The following is a 24,598-nucleotide window of genomic DNA, read 5'->3' on the forward strand; positions in this document are numbered from 1 at the left end:
GGAAGATGATTCAGAGCCCAGGCTGGGTTCCTGCCTTCAATAGCAACTGCAGAGGGGAAATTTCCCTCTGCTGATTAGAAGCTCGTCCACGTGTGCCTGCAATTACCCAGCAGAGAGATTCTCCTCTTCTGCTCCGGACTTGGTAGCCTGGAGCTGCGTTCTGACTTGCATACGGGGTGCTTCCCTTCTGGAATAATTCATGAGGCACAAAACATTAACCCAAGTGCATGTTTGAGTCGGTGGGCCAAAACCTAGCTCTTCTGTCAAAATCGGTGGCAGAGGAGCGTTTGCAGAGAAATAAACATGTCTTGATCAGAGTGTCTTGATCAAATGTAAATGATTTTAAAATATTAATGAAAAAAAAAAATCAAGGAAAGAAACGTGTAAGTGCTATTGTGGTTAGGGTATCCCTCTCTCTGAAACACGTGAGCTTGAGATCTGCCAGGCTGGGAGGCATCACCGTGCTGCTCCTTGCCATGCTCAACACATCCAGATGGCACATCCATGTCCCGTGCCTTTGTGTGCCCATGTCCCACGCCTTTGTGTGCCCATGTCCTGTGCCTTTGTGTGCCCATGTCATGTCCCGGCCCCGTGAGTGCTGCCCGCAGGGAGCTGCGTGTCGCAGCCGAGGGCCCAACATGAGGTGCTGCAGAGCCAGGGACCTCTGGGCGGCCCTGAAGAGAAGGCGCTGGAAACACAAACGGGTCTCGGTTTCCGTGCTTGCAGAAGGGATTACAGCGCATCCTGTGCTGTGGCTGCACCTTGTCTGGTGATAGAGGGAGGCCGAGAAAGTAACCAGCTGGAATCAATTATCTTTTATTCCAGCTTCTTTCACTTCCAGCGGCTCTCTCCTCTCCAGCAGGCTGGAGCTGAGAAGGACACAATTGCCGGTGTGCAGAAAGAAATCTGCTTTTGTAACACCTCCGGTATTGTGTCTGGTGGAAGCCAGCTTAAAAGGGTAAGCAATTTGGAAAACAGCTCCTGCACAGCAGCGTGCGGGAGGGCCCTGCTCGGCCGTGTCGGGGCGGGCAGCGCAGGCAGGAGCGGCCGGCTGGGAGGGCACCGAACCGCTCTGAGCACCGAGGAGGAAGAGGAGGAGGAGGAGGAGAGCCGACCTGCGGTCTGTAAAAGGAAATGTGGAGAACTTCCATTCGCAGGAGCTGCTCCAGCTTTTGATGTTTATGGTGATGAATGGCGTGTAATGAACGGGCCGCGCAGCTGAGGGGAGCAGCTCTTTGAACACGGCTTTTCCGCTGTAGCGCGTCAGTACTAACAACCCGGCTGCCTTTGATAGGAGACGGTGGGCCAGGAAGCAGGCTGGGAGGAAAATGATTTTCCTGAGCTCTTCGCAGAAAGCATACAAGGCGTCAGGGCTTTCGCCAGTCATTCAGTCATGCAATCTGTTTGAAAAGGTGGGGATTTGAAACCGCGCAGATCGCAGTGATAGTCACGTTGGTCAGGTTTTACCCGCCGGAAAAGTAGATATGGCCATTTCATTATGTCCACGCAGGGAAGCTGAAGTGTACTTTGGTGTTGAGTACAGTTCTCAAAAGGGAGCAGTGTTTGGGTTTTCCTGGCAGGTGGGTAATTATGTCCCCCCCCACACACCTCTCAGGTACTGAAAGTGACCGTGATGGAGCGGTGGTCTGCCTGTGGTCAGGCATCCCGTGTCACCTGCTCTGGAGCAGACGGGCTGTGCATGAGGCCTGCTCATTTACTTGTGTTTAACATAACGGCACTGTTTCCAAGGTTGTGAACCTTTGGGCTTTCTTCAAGTCTTTACAGGTATATTCCAGCATAATAAATAGAAAATAAAAATATTCTGGAGATAGCATTGCTGGTACTTAAGTTTAATGTAATATTCTGAAAAGCCCTACATATGCATCTTGGAATCAGTATGCACTACATTGTAGTGTTAATTTATTTAAATTATTTCTAGTTTTACACAAATCTCACTTTTTGTTCACATATATGTATGTGTATGTATATGTATAGATAGGTACACATGCGTATGGAAGAGGTAAGATGCTTTCACTTGCCTGTTAACTTTTGACAGGAGATAAAGGACTGGCACTTGAAATATTGAGAACTTTTCCCTTCTGTTTTTTGCTTGTTTGTACCCCTAGAATCACTGGTACTGTCCCCTCTCCGCTTTAAAATTCAGAAACAAAAAGAAGTTAACTCTAAATGTCATTTTATAATTGCAATAATGATCACACAGCTGTGCTTTCCTCATTTTGTAATGCACGTCAGGATCGGTTTAGGAGCTCAGCCTCATTTCCTGCCCAGACGTAATGCTGGTGACCATTATTACAGTAAGAAAGTTCTTCTTGTTCATTATGGCTGGAGTCAGGCGGATGCCTGGGCGGTGTAATGAAGGCCAGCGTAAAAGGATGCTGCAGTGCTGGGTTAACTGCGCCTAAGCTTCCAGTCAGTTTGGGAAGCATGCCTGTGGATGTACGGACAGCAGAGCTATAGGAAGCTCGTGCACATGTGCTTCTGTGTGTTTGAAAAACAGTAATAAAATAAAATAAAAAAAATAACTTAGATGTGCTATTCTTCCGTGAGTTAAGAAATGTTTTCGTTATTTATGAGTATGTGAAATTCTGAGGAGGAGCTCTTACACTTAAATGAACCTGTGAGCAGCCCATAGAAAAGCAAGTGCCTGCAGCGCTAATAATGAGAACTGACAAGGCAATCCTGCTGTGTTTATTTATGACCTTCTGCCTTTGTTAGCTCTTGTGAGAAATTCCTTTCTAACCATAACAATATTGCTGGAGTTTGGCACTGTGCTGAGAAATCCTACGGAGCCCTGAGGCCCACTAACTGGCAGTGGTACAGCTCCTAACAGATTGGCGTGATTGTTGAAATTTTTACAAGTTTTTTTTTTTTTTTTTTTTTTCTCTTTATTTATTTCTTTACTTAATTCGTAAGACTGTTTGTTCCTTTGGTACATTCGTTTATTCTGCCAATCACCCTTCAGACTTGTTTTGGGACTTTGTGACAACCCAACCTACTGATTTGCTTTTTCCCCCCTTTTTTGGTGGTCTTTCTACTGAATAACTCAGAGGATGAAATGAGCTTTTCTTTGATAGTTCATTAGTTAGATCTTTGTAAGAAAAGTTGTGAGAAAGGTAGTGTTTTGGTTTGTCTTTTACAGAAAGACAGCAGTATAGAAATGATGCCCCATCCATAATCTTCTTGGCATGGAAGAGCACGAACAGGCGGCTAGAATGAGTGCTCAGGCAGCACTGCAGCTAAGCAGCAACGACTTTAGAAGCCACAGAGCAAAACTTTGATCAGGCTAAGACCCATATCCTTCTCAGGCTGTATCTCTTACAAACCGTGATGTGATGCAGTTGGCTCTTTGCCCATCTTTCTGTCACACGCGTGCCCCTGCAGACCTCTCAACCCTGCTCCCTGAGCTCCGTTGCAGTGCTCGAACACAGGTTGGAAAGTTAGAGCATCAGCAGGAGGTGGGGAAGCACCTGAAGTTCTTGCAGGGCTAAAATCTGTCTAGGCTTCATCATGCAATGACTGGGATGCGGATGTGGACGGTGGTTCAGCATCTGCTGTGTGTGGCACGGGGGTTTCCAGCAGCAGTAGAGGAAGGGAAATGAGCACCGCCTTACAAGGGCCTTGCAGGCCCTCTTTCAAAGGAGGTTCCACCTTTATTTCCAATATAGCCCTTTATTTCTACCTTTTCTCTGTCACATTACCTGGCATGTTTTTTCTCACTGTGCATGAACACCCTCGAAATTCAGTATGGGTAGAGAGGACTTCGGTGGGGAGAGTTTTCTGTTAACTCTGGTTACAAATCTTTCATACCAGTGACTTCCAAGTGCAAAATCCACAAGGTCTTTGTGGGCTTTGTGGTACCACAGTGGTACTTGCTGGAGGGAACTGCAGCAGGTCCAAGGCCTGGCAGGTGTTGGGAAAGGACAACTGGCACCTCAGGTCCAGGGCAGGGTAACGCACAGTGGGGGAGGTGGGGATCTCCTGTTCAATATGGCACTACCAAGTAGACCACTCATCGTCGTCCAGGGAGCAGCAGCCACATTTTGGCTGATGCTGTACATTGCACATCCTCGCTCGGCTTTCTTGGAGTTTTTTCACAGTGTGTTTATTAGAATTGCATTGATTTGTAGTTCAATGTAATACCAGCCTCCTTCCTCAAGGCAAGAAAAGTTTTGGAGGAACAGTCTCATTGAAAGCTTTGTCTAGTAGATCTTGGGACTCCTTGTATTTTCTAAGACAAGAAAAAAAAAATGCAGCTTTCAAGCATGCTGAGGTACTCAGAAACTCACAGAAAGCTGGCTTTCACAATCCACCATTGAAGTCTTCTCTTTCTAAAATCTAGTAATTAAAGAACAACAGTAATTGGCATTTTTTCCCCATAGATTTCATAGTCGATATGGTTTAAGACTTATGTAGCGACTTTTCCTGTTTGTCCTCACGTGTTGGAGTTCAGAAGTGTGCCTAAAATTGCAAACCTGCTGGATAAAGATTGGCGTAATGCATTCAGTGATTAGGACAACCATGTTGTTGCCTTAGCCTTGAGATAACCCTTTCCACCCAGAAAACAACATTTGTGAACCACGTCTAGGACAGCATGCTTAACAGGAGGCAGGGGAGGGTATTGGCCTTTGAGATTTTTTTCTTAAAGCTTAATTGGAGGAAGCACTACAAGTTATCCTTCCTACTAGTGTAATCAAGATACTATTTCAAAAGAAATCTGAGGCCGAGACACCTTTCTAAGATTTCAAAAGCCTTTTGAAATTTATACAGAGGTTTCTGAAATGTGAGTTCTACCCAAGTCTGTTAAAGCCGTATCATCTCAAAATATCATGTTCCCTTGCAGCTCAATTATTTTGCACAATAGTGTGCCCAGCCAGGACTGAATTATGGTGAGGAGATGTGGCCTACAGAATTTGGGGTGATTAGGGAATCTGGTTCTAGCTAGTGCGTGTGAGAAAAGAGCTGAAAGTTTTTTCTGCCTTATTACTGCCTCGAATTTCATCTGCCATCCTTTTCCCAGGTTACTTGGAAATGAAAAGGTAGGAGGGGTGAGCGAACAGCTCTTGAAGCATAATCATTTGATTTTGCTGTTATGGCCCATAAACCTCAGAAAGGAGCAAGCAGTTTGTGTACACGTGGGTGTGCGTGAAGCGATCAGCCCCATTTGTTTGTGCTCTGCTGGTCGTTGAACTGGGCACCCCTGGAGTCGTGTTAGCTTCAGAAAAACGAAAGGAAGCCCAGGAGGGAGAAGCGTGAGAGAGTCCTGCATGATGCCAAGAGAATGAGTCTGGAGAGGCAAATTCAGCTGAATTTATTGTGGAGAACATTGTGACACTAATTTCTGCCTGCCCCACCAGTATAGCACAGCATATCCAGTTAGTTCCAGTTTTGTTAAATGAGACTTTGTTAATTAATGCTGTTCTCTGAGGCAAGTCTCTTTATTCAGTCTCTTAAAAAAAAAAAAAAAGGCATTTCTAACATCTACCACTGTTCTTGGTGTATGCGTTTTTACCTGCTTTCAGCATGTGATTAAAGAGGAAGAGGTGAAAAGTTAGTGGAGCACTTGTGTTTTTGAAGTTCAAGATGTGTCTCTGGCTTATTTACCATCTTGTGTAATTGCGGTATTTGGTTACACAGATTTGTGGGGGAGAGAGAAGAGAGGCACACTATGATGCATGCACAGTCCCCGAGCTAATGGAAAACTGTGTTTTGTAAATCTTCATTCTCACGCTCACCTGCTGGGACACCTCCTTTATCAAACCATGACTCCTACAAAGGGTATTAATATGCCAAAAAAAGGCAAGTGCTGTAGATCAAGAGCTTTTAAACCTTGGGTGTACAGGTTCATCAGTTATTCTGCTCTTTATTGTGGTCCACATACAGCTTCGGGCTATCAGAGCAGCTCACTTGTTATCAACCTGCCTACTTTACCGTGGGGTGGAAAGGTCTGTCTTCAGTGATCAGCGGGCGATTGATTGTTGGACCAACACTTCTTCTGGTTTCTCAACTCCAGATCTCCAAATCAAATTATATCATAGGTCCAAACTTATTTTAACAGCCTGGCTGATGCCTCCTGAATGCAGTATGGGGTAATCTGAGAAGCAGGTATGGAAAGACATTAATTTATAATTGCAAGATGGGTGTGTTGTGATGCAGGAGTAAACAGTAGTAGTAGACATAGGGTACATCGAGCTGTGCGAGGCTGTGTGGCCATAATGAAAGAGCTTCTCCTACCAGAGCTGCCCTTCGCAGACCTGTTGAGAGTCTCGGCGCTGCAATCAAGTGCAGGCATGCTGCAGTATAGACATACTGTGAATTTTATCACATTTCATGCCGTGGTATCCTGAAGTGATATTTGCTTCTTGCTTGAGCTGCACCTGCAAAGTCTCGGGTTTTTGAATACATAGTCTCGAGACAGATGGTCTATTTCTGACTGCCTGTGCTGCAAGCTTCCACGAGCATGGGAGCCAAAGTAAAGGGAATAAAGGGAGTAAGTAATAATTCCTCATTCATGTCGCTGCTGCTCCTGCCGAAATTTTAGGTCTTTTTCAGACCTACTGACCCATATATTCTTTTGGTAATGTCTTGTTCTGTTCTGTCTCATACCCTTTTGTCCAAATTGATACTCACCTGTCTTGTGACTCAGTATTCCTCCTCTTGCCTGCTTGTTCAGATTGCTCTCAAAGCCAATTGTGAAAGCAGAGCAAGTAACGGGAGGGGGAGGAAGAGGCATGCGGTGTTTTCCTTGTGGCTTTGTGATGCTTGGTTCAGCATAGGGTCGGGACAGAAGCAGAAGCAGGTTGGACTGACCAGCAGTGCGGCTGTCCAGTGGCCATGCAGATTTTAAGCCTACTGAAGGAGGATGGTGATCTCCAAAATAAGCACCAAAGAGCTTGAAAGGTTCTAGATTAATGCCTATTCACCTTCAGTCTGCTTATTTTCTGTTTTATCCTACCAATTGAGCCTGTCTTTCCCATGGGGAAGTAGGACATGGTCTAGAAAATGGATGTAACCCAATGAGGTGCAAAGGAAGGAAGTTACATCTTACCTCGTTGTTCTTCAAATGAAAAAACTTAGCTGTAATGGCAGGGATTTCGTGTTTGTGTATGTTTAATATTGACACTGAGGAAGCTGAATGAGTGGTAGTATGAGCGCGAGCAGATTTTATTAGGTCGCTGTTACGCAAATTCAACTTTTCTTTCCTAGACTTGGCGGCAGTTTGTTGTTTTCATTGATTTGGGTGTTTTAAATGTTGATAATTTATTTGCTGTAGCTACGAGAGTTGTTGGCTGAGAATTTTTCTTTGCTATAATACCGAGGAAACAAATGGCTCCTAAGGGTTCCTGGCTGTTTGTTTTTAAATTTTATTCACAGAAATTCTACGTGCTAAGCATTCTGCTTCAGAGATAAACAGTGAGGTTTGTATCCTGAGAGATGCCGTGTTATTGTTTTCCTGTTCTGGAGATTTACTGTTTACTTCCGATATAAAAAAGTATTGTTGTCAGACAAGCTCTGCATCTTACCTGTTTACAGTCCTTGCTAGGCTTTGTCAATTTGCTTTGATAGCACATGGGTCATTACTATTTATTGTTTCATACATGGGAGTCGATGTTTGTAAAGTATCAACTTTTTTATGGCATGAGGAGCTTTTGTGATGCAGCTGGAGACCTCAGGAGCCCCCATCCCATTACCTGCCAGGGAACTGCAGACCACATAATGCCGGGCACGCAGCACTGCCAGCAAGGTGTGTAGCTGGCCGTGCTTTTGTGTCATTCTCGAGGCTACCATGTCGGTTCTGAATTTCTAATTGCCCTAAGTTGTTTCTGCTGTAAAGCTCTCGTCTGGACGAGCAAGTCAGATCGCATCGTGGAGCAGTGCAAGCACAGGAGTGTGACCGTATCTGTCTTCACAACCTCTTCTAGTCTCGTGTCATGGGCATATCACAAGCTGGTTAGATTGCTGTAACGTGGTAGCTGATCAATTCGTATGGGTTTGGATTTGCAGGAACCTCAAGGGTATAAACCAATCATATGTCATCCAAAGAAATGGAGAGAAACTCCCAATATAGTTCAAAATAGTTAAAAATACATACAGTAGTTTAAAATGCACAAAAAGAAGCTTTGCCCTGGATAGACACAGGTTTATGCTAGGATTAATTCCTAAAAAATTAATGTACTTTTTGAAATTATAGGGTCTAGCAGTTTGTGCAGTGTGGTCCAAAACCATCCAGATACGAGCACTGGAGTGAATTTGCCATGGTCAGACCCTACTTTTCTTCTTGGACATCTGTATCAGGTCAACAGTTGTTTGGTTTGGATTTTACATTTGAATTAAAGTTGTCGTGCTAACAGAGATCCCTTGCTTGTCAAGCAAATGTAGCAAGAAACAATTCTGTCTTTTTAAAATGGATTGGAAATCGCTTGCCACTGTGAGATGCCATATCAAGGAGAAGAAGATTGTGCTCTCAGTTTGGGTGGCAGCCAGGCCTGTGGGCACACACGCAGGGAGGAATGCCTGCAGCCACAGCCTCTCCTCCCGCGTAGTCTTAACAGCTCGGGTGCCCAAACTTATCTGTGCTCGGGAAGAAATAGTCGGCTGCTGCCTCCTGAATGGCTTCTCTGTCTCCCGTGTAGAAAGGCAGCAGGTGAGGTGGCCCTGTGCAAGCAGCCCGTGAGGTCTTTGTGGTGTGTGAGTGAGCAAAACAGGGCCAGGTCCTGCCGTCAGCTCTCCCCAGGTCTCAACCATTGAGGCTGCACACTGCCTCATCATGTGTGCTCTGGACCAGGGGATACCTTAAATAAAATAAATAGTGGTATAGCTCTTAGTTTCTGACTTTGCACTGAGTCTACTTACATTTGCCAGATGAAACTTCCCATTCAGTGAATGTTCAGAGAAAACCCAGGTCAGTTAAAGTCAGCACAGAAATTCATATCAGCTTGAGTTAAAAAAATAAAAAATAATAAAAAAAGTATCAGCCCTCCTTTGTTCTTTCCTCGCTCTCTGCAAGTATTTACTTATTAGGACTCACTTTTCTTAGAAACAAATATTTTCCGTGCTGCTTTAACCAGAGGGACTTTTTTAAGACTGGGAATTAATTTCATATCCAAATTAAAAGCGAGAACTGTCCAAAACAGTCATTTGCTTAGTGATTAGGTAGTAAGCTGTGACTTGAATCTGCTTTCCCAGGTTGTCTTTCTGTAGATAATTTCTGTAATACTGGTGTGATTCCAGAATCCCACAGCTTGAAAAGAAAGAAGGCTGAGCACTGGCACTGCATTATTTGCTTATACTCTTTCTCAGTTGCTTAAGTGAGTACAGGGCTTGGTGGAAGGTTTTGCATCCTGGGGGACTTCCCTATGTAACTTCTCAGAGAAGGTATTTGATGCTGATAGGAGCCCTTACAACATACCAGCTGTTTTAAGGAATTTGGGACTAAAATTACTGCAAGAGGCTAGTGTTTTTACCATATACTTAGAATTTGCTTCATCTAGACTATTGCACAAGTAGTTTACTATAGACGGGTTAAAGTTAAAATTTATTTAACAACACTGAAGTACAGTAAGTGGGATGAAGTAGGTCTGCCAAGCACCATGGCTAGCTAAAAAGTACCTCTGCCCAAATATTGTCAAAGTTTGGGTTTGTTCCAACGCGTGTCCCATTAAACAAGATTTTTTAAGGATGTGCATTAAATATGTTTAGCATATTCACAATGCATCTGGCCTGGCGGGAGGACACCTGTTGAGGGGGTGGGAGGCTCTGACCACTAAGGGGTTTTTGGGGTTTTCCTCGTCCCCATGGCTCGGTGCCTGTGTGTTTTCCCAGTTGCGCAGGAAGCAGGAGGCTGTTAACTCGCTTGCTGTCTAGACAATGTGACCAGCAGGGCCTTTGGAAGTCTTCTTGAAACGTGCTATTATAGGCTTCTTTGTGATGAAAAGAGGTCTTACAAATATCTTGAAATTTAAACAGAGCTATTGTGGGTTTTTTCTTTGTGCGCGTATGTGTGTGTGTCAGCCAAATGATTTGTTCAAAGTTAATCTCAATTACAGAGCATATTGTTCATAATCCCCCGTGGTTCCAAAACAATAGCCAAGTGGATGTCTGCGTGAATGTATATTTACATACTTATATGTAAAATATGTTTGTGTGTATATATAATTTCACTGCTAAAGCGGTGACTCGCGTTGAGGCGATGAATATTTCGTGCGTTACTCTGCCTTTTAAGCAGTATTGTCCCCCGTCCTAACAAAAACACCACAGAAAGGCCTGGGTGGAGTAAGGGTGGCTCGGGCCATGCAGGCAGGCAGCTTTAAGTTTAAATAACCCCGGGGCTGTATACGCTATGCAGAAACCCATTGAGAGACCCCCAAACCCCAGAAATCTGTCAGTGAATTTAAGCAGTCATTTAGCAGTGTGGGACATCATTTAGCAAGGCTCTGGCTATCTGCTAGACCTGTTGGGCACTTTTCAGTTTTACTGACTTCAGAGGAAGCACTCATCGTTTTTCAGCTGTGGGTATTTAGCAAGGGATTCCTCCAGTAAAATCTTGTTTATGTTTTATGGCTGCTGGGACACTCCTGAGCAAAACCAGCAACTGCATGAAGTGTTTGCAGTGTAAATTTTTGCTCCGTAGTGAGTGCTCTAATCCTGTCACACTCCGTGTGTAAAATCGTGGTGGTGTTAGCAAGTTACTGAAGTCTCCTCCTTGCTATTTATTGGATCGAGGAATACTCCTTGGATAAGATTATATTATATTACATTGTATTATATTATTATATATGAATGTCTGTGTGTTTTTTCATGTGCTCTGTTTGCAGGTAGCTGTGGGTTTCGTGCCTCTGTGCAGTTTACTTCCTTCTACCCCTTGCTGGCTGTGCTGCAATTGTAAATTGGTGTGCTATTCCAAGAGTGGCTCTCTTGTCAGCCTGATAAGATCATACCACCAGGAAGGCATAACATTATAATCCTGAGCACAATGTGATCCTGTTCATTTTAGCTCTTGTACTTGTCACAGGGACAAGGATAAAGGTTGTGCATGGGTGGAAGGTGAGGCTAGAAGTGAAGATAGAGATAAAACACTTAACTAAAAGAGAGAACTCCTGCATAGGGACATTTCAGTTTATAATCAAGGTGTAATCTCGAAATGAACTTGGAAAGCTGTCCTGAATAATACAGAATGTAAAGATGACAGAGAATACAGAATTTTGATATGGATATGTGATGGAGAAAAAAAAAAAATTGTCTTCCCTCTCTTTTTCCTTAGATTTGGTATCACATTTGAAAATACAGCCATACCAATACCATAGGCAAGAGCAGTAAAATTATTGTACAAGAACCAGGTCTGTATAACAAGAGTTTTCTGGTAATTCTAGACCTGCTACGTTTTACTCAAAGAAATGAGTGCTTACCAGATAAAACCTCTGAAAAGAGGCAGAATTTAAGACATGCCTTAGGGTATGGGGACTTCAGCCCCTTAAAAGAATCCCTGCAATTACCTAACCTGCCAACTTTCCAACAAGATAAATGGAAGCACTGTAGCTTGAAGGTGCCTTGGTTTGAATGAGATGCAGTAAGTAAGGTCTCTCTGTTCTTTACAGGCATCATAGATCTGATAGTACTTATAAAAGAAGAATAGAGTTGGTGCCCTGCTGACTAAATTGTCCTCTAGAGGAGTATTAGTTACAGAGCTTCTTTGTTAACTAGGCTGTATGCTTAAACCACTGTGAATTTCTCTTATTAGCAGGCTTTTTAATAGCTTTACGTATGGATATGCTAAGTAAATGCAAGTAAATCCATATAATTTACATATATGATGTGTACATGTACAATATCTTCTCTACAAATAAATGTTTGTGATGTGGAAGTGGCAGGACTTCATTACTGTTCTGCTACGCTGAGGGAAAAGCAGGCATTAAAATACTGATAATAGGAGAACAGAAAGCCAACTTGTGCTCTTTCGGTCCAGGTGCTTCACATAAAGTCTTTCTTCTGCTGCTCTTTAATTTCCCAATTAGCTTTTGTGGATAACAGAGGTGTTTCTAAAGCCTTTGTGTACTGGAAGTTTCCCGGTTGCTCACCTACTCATGCTTTCTGCCTTAAAAGACTAGGTAAGGCCATGAAGCACAGGTTAGGAAAAAACACACAATAATGGTTCACAAACTGCGCAGAGGGGCAGATGATTCTCATTTTAGCCCCCTGTAACACAAAGTAGAGGTTGTGGAACGTCGCGCAGGCATCCGGATAGACAAGAGCCCTTCATGCCCCTAGGAGCAGCCTTATTATCAGCGTTTGCGATTGATCTGGTTGATCCTGTTGCCATGATAACACCCTCGGCAGATGAGTTCGATGAATTGGACGTGTCCCTGTGCCTTTCCCGGCCTCGAAAAGAAATCCTGCTGCTCGTGCTGCTGTGAGGCGCACCGTGACTGGGGCCTGCCTGGCTGCTGTGCCCGCCATTTCTGGGGGCAGGGTGGCGCTTCAGGTTGGCTGGCATCACAGAAGCTTTCCTCTTCCCTTCTTTTCTGCTTTTATGAATGAGTTGGATCAGGTTCGTGAGGAAATCCCTTGAAGGCATGGACTTGAGGAAATGCCTAGGACTTGACAGTCACGCCACCCCCACGGGAGATTAGCGGAACGAGGAGCCATGATGCGGCCTGTGGAGAAATGAGCCTCGTCCTGGCCCCGCGTGCTCCCACAGCCACACGCAGCAAGCCAGGGAGGTGCTGGGCTGAACGGGCAAGGTCTGCCTCAATCTCTGCAGAGATAATTTCCTCATGGACACTACTAACTGCTTCATGGGTTTCCCTTATTTTGGTTTGCTGGTTTTTCAAGTACCCTGTGGCTTACTGCAGCAAGTGAACACTTTAATCCAAACACCATTTAAAAACTTTGTTATTCCAAACATAAAACCATGCGCTTTCACTACCTTATATCAGTTGGGTGCCCGTCTATTTTTTTACGCAGAATTTGTGTTCATTTTGAATATGCTCTCTTCTGCGGCATTCGGCTTTCGGGGTTTCATTACATGCTTTTCAGCAGCATTTGTTTCATCAGCACTTCCTGCAGCGTTTGTTACACGTTACGACAGCAGCGATTTGATTCCATTTATAAGAATGCCGTGTGATGTATGGAGAAGCAGTAATTGCTTACCTGTTTGTCAGGTACCTTCTCCTGTGAAAATCCCTGGCGTTACTGTATGCAGCATCAAACGGCAGTGTTTACATTTCCTAAAGTTAATAGTTTCAGAAAAGAGACAATGAAAATGGTTTATTGCCAGCATCACAATTAAATTTCCATTTGTAGGGACTTGGAACTCTATTCTCAAGTGAATGCAGAGTTCACACGTAAATTAACTTCGAAAACTTCAATCTTTGTTTTTCATATGCCTAATGAAATACAAATACAATTTTGTGCTTGTTGGAAAAAGCAAAATGAAGCTGTGGTGAGAGCTGTGCCTGAAGTATTGTGTCTAATTCACATTTGGAAATACAGTCTGTGAGGTGTCCTGGATAGAGCTAAGTTGGGCCAGCTGTATTTAAGTACACCTTTATGCAAAGGGGGAATAGCACATAGCATTCTAGGTGGGTTTTTATGAATGCTCCTGGTGTTTAAACTGCTAATCCTACTATGTCCATGCCTTGGAAGACTGACTGTCTATTAGGGGAGACTAACTGGGAGCCCCTTGTAACGGGGATCAGGCAGCACTCATTCTGAATACACCACTTCGAATCTTGTCCAGGTTGCGTAACTCCAAAAAATAACTTTATTTTTGTGATAAAGGTGAGATAGCACTAAGTTGTTGTTTCTTGAGCTCCTTGCCCAGGCAAAGCCCAGCTGTCTTTTCACTCCTCAAGTCTCTGGTCCCGTTGTCTCCAGTGGAACAACTTGCATGAGTCAGACAAATGAAATAACTATCAACAAAAGCAACACGCTCTGTGTCATCTCAATTACTTGAAGCCCCAAAGGTCATTTCATGATTTGTTTTATCTGTGAAATAGCTCTCTGCCTTAATTCACTAATAGAAATAGCAGTGTGCTCCCTAACTTGTGCCTCACCAACAGCTGATGGAGGCGCAGCTATCTTTGTGCTTTTTTGTTTGCTTGAGATCTTTTTGTCATGCTCAGGAATTAACATTTTTCCTGAGAGTTAAGGGGCACATACTTGCTTTGTCACAACATTCTTGTTTCTTCTTATCTGATTTTACAATGATTTAAAAGCAAATTACTCCCACAGATCCAAAGAACAGTGTTAACTATAGCTTTAGGGAATGTGCCCAGCAACTTGTAGTTAGAATTGAGATGTGCTTTGACCACTGGAGGAAATTTCTCATTGAAAACATTGAAAATGCAACAGTTATGAACTGAAACGAAACAGCTGTTTCGCAGTGCACTCAAATAAAATTGTAGAGAAACTGAGCTTGGATGCTAGTCAAACTGATGGAAGTAGATATGGTGGAAGTAGAGAAGCAGCCTTCCTTACTCCTAGGTGGCCAGTGGGTCCTGTGTTGCTGCACAGGGCTGGGCCTTGTTTTTGTCTCGCGTCTGCAAGGCAAAGGAACTGAACACGAGTATTAGGAAGGCTGCACATTTTATACCCTTCTTCTGTCATTCTAGTGATGGTTTAAAGAGGGAAGTGAATAAGCTGTGATTCTAACGGGAGCAAACCCCAAAATGAAATACTGTGTGAAAGTGAAACTGATGTATCATTTTCATTAGCTTTAGTATGCTCAGGCAGAATTTGTGGGATTAATTTTGAAAGCTTAATCCAGATGGAAAAGGTTAAATTCAATGTTGAATGAATTTGGTTCCAATTCATTTGTTACCCTTGCTTGTTCTTTTTCTCAAAAGAATTACAGATTAAACCGAGAATTGTATGTACTATCCTCATTTTCTACCATCATTTAACTACATGAACCAGCATTAAAGAAAACCTCTTAGTTATCTGCTGTAATAAGTAAACAAATGGACCTCGTCACCATGCCAGTTCTCGTGTCCTGAGGCTCGTGTATTAGTTTTTACTTAGGTTCTTTCTCCTTTTTCCTCAGGATCTGTCTGGATCCATTGATGACTTGCCGACTGGAACTGAAGCAACGCTGAGCTCAGCTGTTAGCGCATCAGGCTCTACAAGCAGCCAAGGGGAGCAGAGCAACCCCGCACAGTCTCCATTCTCCCCTCATGCTTCTCCACATCTCTCTGGCATCCCTGGGGGCCCATCGCCTTCCCCTGTAGGCTCTCCTGTTGGAAGCAACCAGTCGAGGTCTGGTCCCATTTCTCCAGCAAGTATTCCAGGTAAGCTTGTTCCAACAAATATCAATACAAAGGTTTATAATTATATATGTTAAAGAAAAAATACGTTTAGATTGATAATTCATCAGTTTAGGAAAATCTTGCGTTTTCAGGGTCTTTTTCTGAAAAAAAAGAATGCGTAAATAAAGCAGGGATAATTTCCGCTACCAAGCCCTCAGAGCTCTCAAAATTCTGAACGTGACTCCACATGTGTATTTGTTAAATGTCTTATTCATGGGCCAGTCCAAATAATTGATCCTAATTTTTGTGTTTGGTTCATTTATCATCCATCTGTCACATTCCTCTGTTACTTGCAGGGTCCCATTTTTATTTTTACTGTGTATTTTTGTTGTCTTCAGCTCTTGGAGTTGTATGGTGGCTTAAGACCCCTTAGTATGAGGCAGAGGTTTTCCAACCCTGTGTTAAGAAAATGTTATTTGGGGTAAAATTTGAATACAATATTTCTTATAAGACATTAATTTATATTTGCAAAGGTCAACATTTTACTAGGAATTCAGCTCCACTAAAAGTAATGTAAATGATGGTGGCGTGTTTGCCACTTGCTCTTTTGTGCCACATAGAGTTGACACAAGATCATTAATGTACATTCAGAAATTTGTGAAAATTTTTTAAGGTACCCAGAAGAAAAAAATGGCATGTTTGGTATTTAAGATGAGTTTGTTCCCTTTCTGATGCTCATTTTTTTATTGTTTTCTGATATTTTGAATGCTAAGAATAGAACAGTGCTAGCACTACCCTGGGGTGATATCTGTAGCTGACAAAAACACAAAAAATAAGCGATGGAGCTCAGTTAAAAAACAAAAATAGTAATGTCTATTCATTAGATGTGCTGTAGACCAGATGCAAGTTAAGATGTAGTGAGCAGTGTGTGTTTTGGTATTCAGTACAAAGGTATGTGAGTGAAATGTCCGTGCCTAAGTATAAACAGAGGTCAAGCTAGATAAGCAAAGGGGAGTAAGCTCAGCATGCGCATGAAGGTTGCATCCTAAATGAGTGTGTCAAGCCCTGATGCTGCACACATGCCCTGCAGTCATTTCTTTCCTCTCCAGCCACTTGGGCTGGCAGGATGTGCTCAGGTGGGGCAGGAACAGCAGGAAGAGCGATGGGACAGGAGCCCTGTGCATTACAGGAAGGGTGGTGACCCTGTATTCGCGGCACAGCTCCCACTGTGTGGCATCAAAGCCTGTCCCTGTTGAGTGAAGTTAAATAGTCCACCTAGGAGGAAAGGTAATAGTTCCCACAGCCTGAACTAATCCTTGCGCTTTACAGTCAGGACTCAGATTTGTTGGCTTTACAGGAAGTCTTGGCTTCTGTTTGCAGACTGATGTTCTGATTTCTTGGGAAAATCTCGGCTTGATTAAATTTTGAATATCTCTGAACAGTCAGATTCGGGCAAATAAATTGATGGATATTTTAGCAGCCTGGTTGCTGAATATAGGGAGAGTGTTGTGAAGTTGAAAATAGCTTTATTGTAACCACGACAGATAAGGATGTAAGCAGGACAGTTTGTAGGGAAAAGTAATAACTTTTATCAAACCAGTTAATTCCTTTGGGGTAAAAATAGAAGGGCTTTGGGCTGAAAGGTCAGGGTTAGAGTCACTTCGCTTCAGCTGAGCCCAAAAGCTTGTTTTTGTGACTGGCCTAATGAAAAGTATTAGCTCTTCATACAGACCGTGTCACCATTTTGAATGCCAATTTTCTAGTCTGTTACAGTAACACAAAGCACCTCTTCCTCAGGAAGCGTTTTTATGAATGGCACTAAATCAAAATCGCCTGCTGCCGGTTCCCCAGCTTGGGCCAATTCCCGCTCTCTGTAGCTGTTTTGCTAAAGGTGAGCTCTCAGGTGAGAGCTAATGCATCGCTGTCTTCCGAAGAAAACCAGGCAGCTGCATTAGCTCTGCTGCTGCTGCTGCTTCTCTCAAGCTACAGAATGAAATGAGTAAAACTGCTATTTAAAACCCCGTGACTAGTGGGACGCTGCTGGGTGCTCGGGTTTCCAAGCCATGTGAGCGACGCCGTGCTCATCCCTCTCCCCGTTCACCTAACTGCATTCCCACCATTGCGCTTCGTTACTGGGGTTTTGTGGCTTTTCCCATCTGCCATATTCATGAGGCACTGGAAAAAACTAATCCGGAGCTTGTTTGCATTTCTGGGGCTGTTGTAGCTGTTTTTAAACATACATTGTGTAGTCTAGCATCTCTCCTTCAATAATTTTGTTCGCTGCTATTTTCCTCTGCCTTCTCACCCTACCCTTGTTTGTTCTGACCTCATTCCTCTCCTATTACCTCCTGCGATGTTGTGCCACAGCTTCTCCATGTGACATAGATTGGCTCTTTCAATCATTCTCTCTCCAGCAAGTCATTGTAAAATGAGCAGCTGTTGTGTTGCTGATAGCTATGGCTGGGGAAAGCCAAAATGTTGCAGGGGGTTCTTGGTGGGAAGGCCGTTAAAATAAAGGTGTTGCTTTCCCAGGGTTTGCTGGAAGAGAAGCATCCTTTTCCCGATGCCTCCTTCGCTGCAACAAAACTGACGACTAATTTAACATCAAAAGGGCAGACAAACAGGCAGCCCCTTAATAAACCTCCCAAATGGCTGACTCGGTTCCACTGCCTGTTTAAGCCGCTTCCCCACCCCACCGCAAATCTGCCTTCCCGTATTGCTTTCTATCACACATTGTGAATTTCATGGGAAGGGACTGGCACAGGCAACACGGGCTTTGGCACATCCCTAGCTCAGTGGGCATTTCCTTCCTGTACTCTTTGAAATACTGGACAGATATTTCGTGTGGTAAGTGGCACACATATACAGCCTTTGTTTCCATGCACGTTACTGGAATAGATCGGGGAGATTAACTCCTAAGAGCAGAAAAAGCAACTTTGCCGTGCTTAGTTTGGAAAGAGAATTGTTAACCATTTTCTCTCAAAATTCTCTTTCAGACACATTTTTGTTACAGAACTGAAATCTTACTCTTTTATGATTTTTAAAGATGTAAAATGGTATTCTGATTCCCTGTTAAGTGGATCATTATTCTGCTTTGCCAGAATCCCCAGTCTCTTTATTTTGTAGCCATCTTTGTAATTAGGGTACATGTTCTTCCAAAAAATGAGATGCGATGCCCTGCACTGCTCTAGGTCTTGAACTGTGCCTGATTCAACCCTAAACCATTAGTGGAAGCTGACACAGCACATCATCAAAATGCACTGCTGTTGCCAGAAGATTTAGTAGATGTTAATTTCACTTTTTTTTTTTTTTTTTAATGCCTCCTGCTCCAACCATTCCGGTTTACTAAGAAAGCAAAAATGTAAATAAGCTAAACTACACTTTCTCCCCCTCAAGCATCCCCAGTTTTGATCTCACCGGCCAAAGGCTTTTGTCAGCTCTTTCTCCCTTGTGGTGCAAGCAGCAAAAATTTTTAATATTGAGAGTTGTGCGGAAGATTGCTGATAGGCCAGGGATCCCTTAACCCATGATGGATGAGCAGATTTTGTATGAGTTAAGAGATGAGATTATTTTTAAACCTCTGCAGCAATTTTTATTTATATTGAAAATCAGAATATGCTACGCTACTAATAAATAGCAAATGCTGTCTTTAGAAATATATAAAAGTATTTTCACATAGATCAGTATTTTGCCTTGCACTTTTATTACATTTACTTCCTGAACAAACAAGGTTATTTTCACTCTGCTAAGCGTCAACTGCATGGTACTTCTTATTATTACAATTATATTGATGTCCTCTTGCACAAAGGAGCCTGAATGCAGCTGGAGTTACAGTTTTCGGGAAGAAATCCATGTGTGGCTGCTCTCACTTAGGAATGCTCCCGTCAGTCACCTTGATTTATGCTGACCAGTGGTGAGCACCCTCCTCTGATTAACAGTCCCGCAGGTTCTTAGTTCGGACACTTGCATGAGGCAGTGGATGTGTGCCGTTCAGCGACCAGCTCTGCTCTCTGCTTCCCTTCCCATCGTGGACAGAATTACGGTAGCACTCCAGGCAAAAAAAAAAAAAAAAGGCAAAAGGGGAATGGGATGCCCAGAGTGGGCTGTACCAGGACTTCTTGCTTCAGTGTGCATGTTAGTCAATGTGCGGTGGACAGGCTGATGAAGCAAGTAGTGAGAGAGAGAATAAAAAATGAGTAATGGTTCATCTGTCATAGTCTTAAAGGACATTTTAAAGCAAAAATCAGAATAGGAACAATGCTTTATTTCATGCTGTATCAAAGGAGAAGCCTTATAATTGTCATGTTTCCAGAAATGGCTGCAGCAAGACAAGCCGATTAGACTGATCTTGCTTTAAACAAGAATTTGAAAAAATCTTTTGCTTGGCATAGAGCTGTTCCACATGCTTGCTCCATTGACCACAGCTACGGGCGCATTATTCAGCATGGACCCTTCTCAAACATTGAGGGAGAGAAGACTACCATATGAAAGTGAATTTGCAATGCTGTACTCTTTGTTGAAGTATTACAGATACCTTAACAGAGCTGCAAAACACAAGTGAGGGTTATATCCTTGTAAAATGGCCGTGGTCCTCCTGTCTAGAAAGATTATTTTAATACATCTATCAATATTTCCCCCTTGGCTTCTCCGGAGGCAAAAACCTTGCAACAGCTTGTTGCAAGGAAGATGCATGCTGTTCATTGGCATCGAGACCAGAAAAAAAAACAGGACACAAAATGCCATTGACGTAGCCATATTCTTAATCACTACTAGTGCACAAAACATCTATTCAGCAGTTTTGCAAATCTAGAATGCTTACGAATGAAATACATGGATGTTTCACATAACAATCATTTAAAACGCTTTCTTTTGAAAGGTTTGAACAACACATAGAGTTTTTCTTTATTTTAAGAGGAAAAAAAACAGGTAAGCTTTAAGCACTCTGTCTGGAGGCATCGATTCTAGGATACGGAGCATCTAACCTGTGTTACCTATTAGAATTCAGCCTGGGTCACGACTGATTAACAACCTGTTGGTTCAGGGCATCATGAAATAAGCAAATAGTCTGTCTATTTTCTTGAGGAGCTACAGAAGGCAGTGGCAAAGCTGCTCTCTTCCTTGCAAGCTGGTCAGAGAGATCGGGGAGGTGTCCTTCTCTGCAGAGGTGGTCTTCCCAGAACAGGTGCAGGAAAGGAAATGCGACAGAGACACGCTGTTCGAGTTCCTCCTGTTGTATTTTCCTTACAATAGAGGGTTTCATATTCCAGAGCCATCAACCTGCTGTTTTTCATCATTGCTGAGTTAAGCTTTGGATAGAAACAAACAAACAAACAAACCAAAAATATCACCAAACCCAGCATGCCCTGGGTGGTGGTTTTCAGTGGTAGCTTTCATTTCGCAGTTTGTAATGTTTTCACTTGCTTAATATCTGCTTTGTCACCATTTACATTTCACAGCCAGACAGTGCAGTTCTGGCTTCTAGTTGCTGTGTGAGATGAGACTGCTGGTGCCTGCTTTTGCCCCATGGCTCACCATCCTGCAGGGGCCACCGAGCACAGCACAGGGGCTCATCCAGCACCCTGCAAACCCTCCACGTCAACCTGCCCCAGACAGACAACTCCACGCACCTCCCCCTGGCCGTGCTTTGTCCCGTTCATTATTTGTCTCCCCGGCCTCCTGCCAGGCCTGTTTTCGCCATCCTGGCCATTGCAAAACATCTGGGGCAGCAGCTGATGAGCGTGCCCTGGCAGCGTGCGTGCAGCAGGCCGCTTCTTGAAGCTCCGTGACTCACCGCTGGCCCTGCGCTGCTACGAATCCACCTGGAGCAAGGCGACTGTTGAAATCCAATTAAAATCTTTGCATAATTATGCATGCGCTCTGGTTCACATGGCAAAATTCAAATAGACTCACCAGAGCCGCCAAGATTTGACAGATATGTTTGTATACTTTAAGGCTGTCACTGAGCTATTACTGTTTACATGTAATCACTGACCCAGTCATTTATTTCTTTTTTGTGAAGCCCACTTATGTGTGTTTTTTTCCAGAAATTTAAGATAGTGTATATTTGGTTATGAAAGTTTGATTATTTTTTTCCTGTCATTCTTATTTGCCTACACAAACATCGATCCTCTTTACCTCTTTATTTCTTTTCTGTGTTGCAAATAGAGCATTAATTTGTGTGTTATCATTAATTAAAAGGTTGTCTTTCACTCCCTCCTCCTTTGCAATATTAAGCAGTGATTGATCGGTGAATGGGAAGTCTCTCAGGTTCCCATTGGAAGTTTTTTGTTGATGTTGAAAGATGGCTGTTATACACAGATAAAACCAGCGTAAATGGACTAAGTGGCTTGTTCCTGTGGTGGGGTGGGCTGTTAGTTTTTCAGGGTTAATGTGGGCTGTGTATCACTGCCATTAGAGATATTTAAAGCGTCCTTCGTACTTCATGGTTAGTGTCAGAACTGACTAGACAGCTACGTGTTACATCCCTCCTTCGAAGAAGGAACCTGAATAATTGCAAAGGTGGCTCGAATTAATTCTAGCTCAGCTAGAAAACAGGCATTTAGCCTCAAAAAGAGAACATTTCTACTACCTGCAGATAATTTTTATAAAGCAAAATAATGAAAAGCAAGGTGTTCTCTCTCCTCCTTAGGGACCGAGCTTATGCGGGTTGAACTGTTGAAGGCTTTGGACGGCTCTTTGACAGCTTTGCTCCGTAGGTAGATACGGAGTTGGAATTGACAAGTGGGTTTTCGGAAAGTAAACAGGAGAGAGCAACTGGCTCTGACAGCGAGCCTTGCTGTTTGCTCCCCATCCCCAGATAACAGTGGACTCAAATTATTGTGATGTGTTGATTGATTACAGCCGTTAAGTTTCTTAGTAATCAGTTTCATCACTTATTCTCAATTCACGCTTGCACCTTTGATTTTTCTTCCACAACAGGGTGATGCGGGTTGTCGTTGACTAATGAAGAACAGAATTGGTTTCGGCGTGAGACAAACGGGATGCCGACACCAATCCCAAAATGCATTAATCTTTAATAATCCACATCTGCATGTTTATAAATGATATAACCAGGGGTTGCTAACGTTGATCCTCCCCCTTCCAAGCAGCAAGTGACACGGGAGCAGTGGCAGCGGGCGGCAGGCGGGGCGAGCGACCTTGCGGAGGGAGGGAGCGACCCGGAGGAAAGTTCCCAGCTGGTGAAAAACGCGTGGGGAACCAACCGCTCTGCTGCTGCAGCGGGCTGGGGAGCTTATCGCTGTTGGGCAAGATGGAATATGGCATGATAGATCTTGTCTTCAGGAAGATCAGACCCACCAAATGTTTGTTGGAGGCTGGGTTGCCTCCAGGTGCTTTCTGCCTTTTTGCATGCAACTCGCCATTTCCCCCTCTTCCCTGAGAACTGCGCTGGCTGTGCAACGTGCATTCTCATGCAATAAGAGAAGCTACAGGTCGTCTTAGGAGGGTTTGTTCCTTTTGAGGATAGGATTAATGAGAGCGCACGCATTTTACTACTTAAATGCCTGTTAATCACAGGCGCTGGAGTAGTACAAGAAGTAGCAGGCAGGACAGGCAAAATAGTTCGTTGCCACATATCAGCTCTGCTCCACTTTCCACCTACCTGCCTGAACTTGAGAGGCTGAGAAGCAGGGAGGAGTGAAACTCCACCAGAGCTAACGCCACCTGATGATTAATATTGATTCGGAACAATTCCTGCATGGAGACGGATCAAAGAAAAAAGGAATACGGATTAAGAAATGCAATTTTATTTCATGTTTACCATCTCTTTGGCATCTTGCATGATTTTACACCGGAAATATTACGAATGAAAGCTGATATATGGTTTTGATAAAATTTGGCGATAATAAAATCAGGGCTGAAGGTTTCTGTTAGGTGGCAGATACTGGAAGTTTCTTGTGCTTCCCAGGCTCTTCAAGCGGGTAGACACAACGAGGAACAGTTTAGAGAAAAACTTTCCTTGTAGTAATAAACGAAGCTTAGAGGATGATGGGCAGGGATAATGAAAAATTCTTTCTTTGGAACTTGGATTTACTTCCTAAATGGAAATTCTGTGCTTTAAGTTTCAGGTGTGTGACAGGGTAGGTTTCGTTTCTGGAAGGAAGAAATGAGCAAGATACAGTGAGGAAATACTGCCCTCTCCTTTGTTAAGAGCTTCTAGTTATTTAGCACTTGCATCAATAGCAGTTTTATATTCTGGGTAATTGACATTTTATAAAGAAGTTGAGAATGTTTTTTCTCCAGCTGAAGCATATGCTTTTTGCATTAACAAACATGTAATGTCACGTCCCAAGTAATTACGAATGACTAAATCCATGCAGCCTTTCGGTCTAAACGCGAGCAAAGCTATCATTTTTATGAAAGGCTTAAAGGGACAGGGTAAGAAATACGGTGCGGTTCCAGGGCTTGGATCAGTCACTAACGCACACAGACGCTTCTCTCGCTGTTTTACACCGATTTCAGAAAATACAGCTTGGAAAATCTAAAAGCAATTCAAAGGCACTGTGGAGGTGTGAGAGAATGCACTGGGGGGTTGGGCGAGCTGCTGCTGCAGCCTCTCCAGCCCCCTCGCATCCCAATTTGCAGCGTTGCTTTGGAGGGACGCGGTGGCACAGAGTGCAAAACATGTGGCGGGGCGGTTAAATGAGACTTTAGGAAAAAGAAAAAAAAAAAATGAAGTCAGTGGCTGAGCTTTGAAGAGGTCTGTCTAGTGCGGAGCAGTGAGCGAGTGGGGAAAAAAGGAGCAAGCGCCTCATCTAATCTTTCTCCTGGGGACCCAGGTGGACAAATTGGCAACCCTGTTCACAGCCCTCCCCCCCTTCTCCTTTGTACCGTAAGAACTGCTAATCGGATCCATGCTGCTGCAACTGTGGTTAGTTATTAACAGAATAAAAGCAGATTTCTTCAAAAGAACGGGTTGGGGAAAACGGCTATACAAAATTGCAAGGTTGTTAGAATCTTAAATGCACAGCGGTCGATTTTTTCCTATTCTGAATTATACGCTGAATACAGTCTTTCATCTGTCACTGTGCCCGTTTCTTCAGAAGGCAGCCAAACATTAAGCTTCTCAAACAAAAAAAAAGTGTTTGAAAGAGGAAAAATATTGGGGAGGAGGAAGAATAGGAAAATGAGGAGGAGAAATCAGGTTTTGTTTTTATTAATTTGGCCTGGTGAGAGAAATACGAGCTTGCCGCTTCTATTCAGTTCCTGCGTTCCAGCCTCCGTGAGCCACCATTTCTGAATGCAGGGATTAGAGAAGATTTAACTGGTTGCTATCCTGGGCTGCGCGAGTCTGGATTGGCCTCCAGCAGAAATACTGT

At 43.5% G+C, this 24,598-nt stretch overlaps 1 protein-coding gene across 3 annotated transcripts in view; it reads left to right on the plus strand.

The window, feature by feature from the left end:
• The window catches only part of ARID1B (AT-rich interaction domain 1B), a 319,934-nt gene that overhangs the window by 206,212 nt on the left and 89,124 nt on the right, over window positions 1–24,598 (plus strand). For all 3 annotated transcript variants that reach the window (XM_032185764.1, XM_032185765.1, XM_032185766.1), the window contains exon 6: window positions 15,059–15,302. In XM_032185764.1, coding sequence (XP_032041655.1) covers window positions 15,059–15,302 — 244 coding nt within the window. The remainder of the gene's footprint in view (window positions 1–15,058; window positions 15,303–24,598) is intronic.

The sequence above is a fragment of the Aythya fuligula genome, chromosome 3 (assembly GCF_009819795.1).
Source record: "Aythya fuligula isolate bAytFul2 chromosome 3, bAytFul2.pri, whole genome shotgun sequence".
NCBI classification, from domain to species: Eukaryota; Metazoa; Chordata; class Aves; order Anseriformes; family Anatidae; genus Aythya; species Aythya fuligula.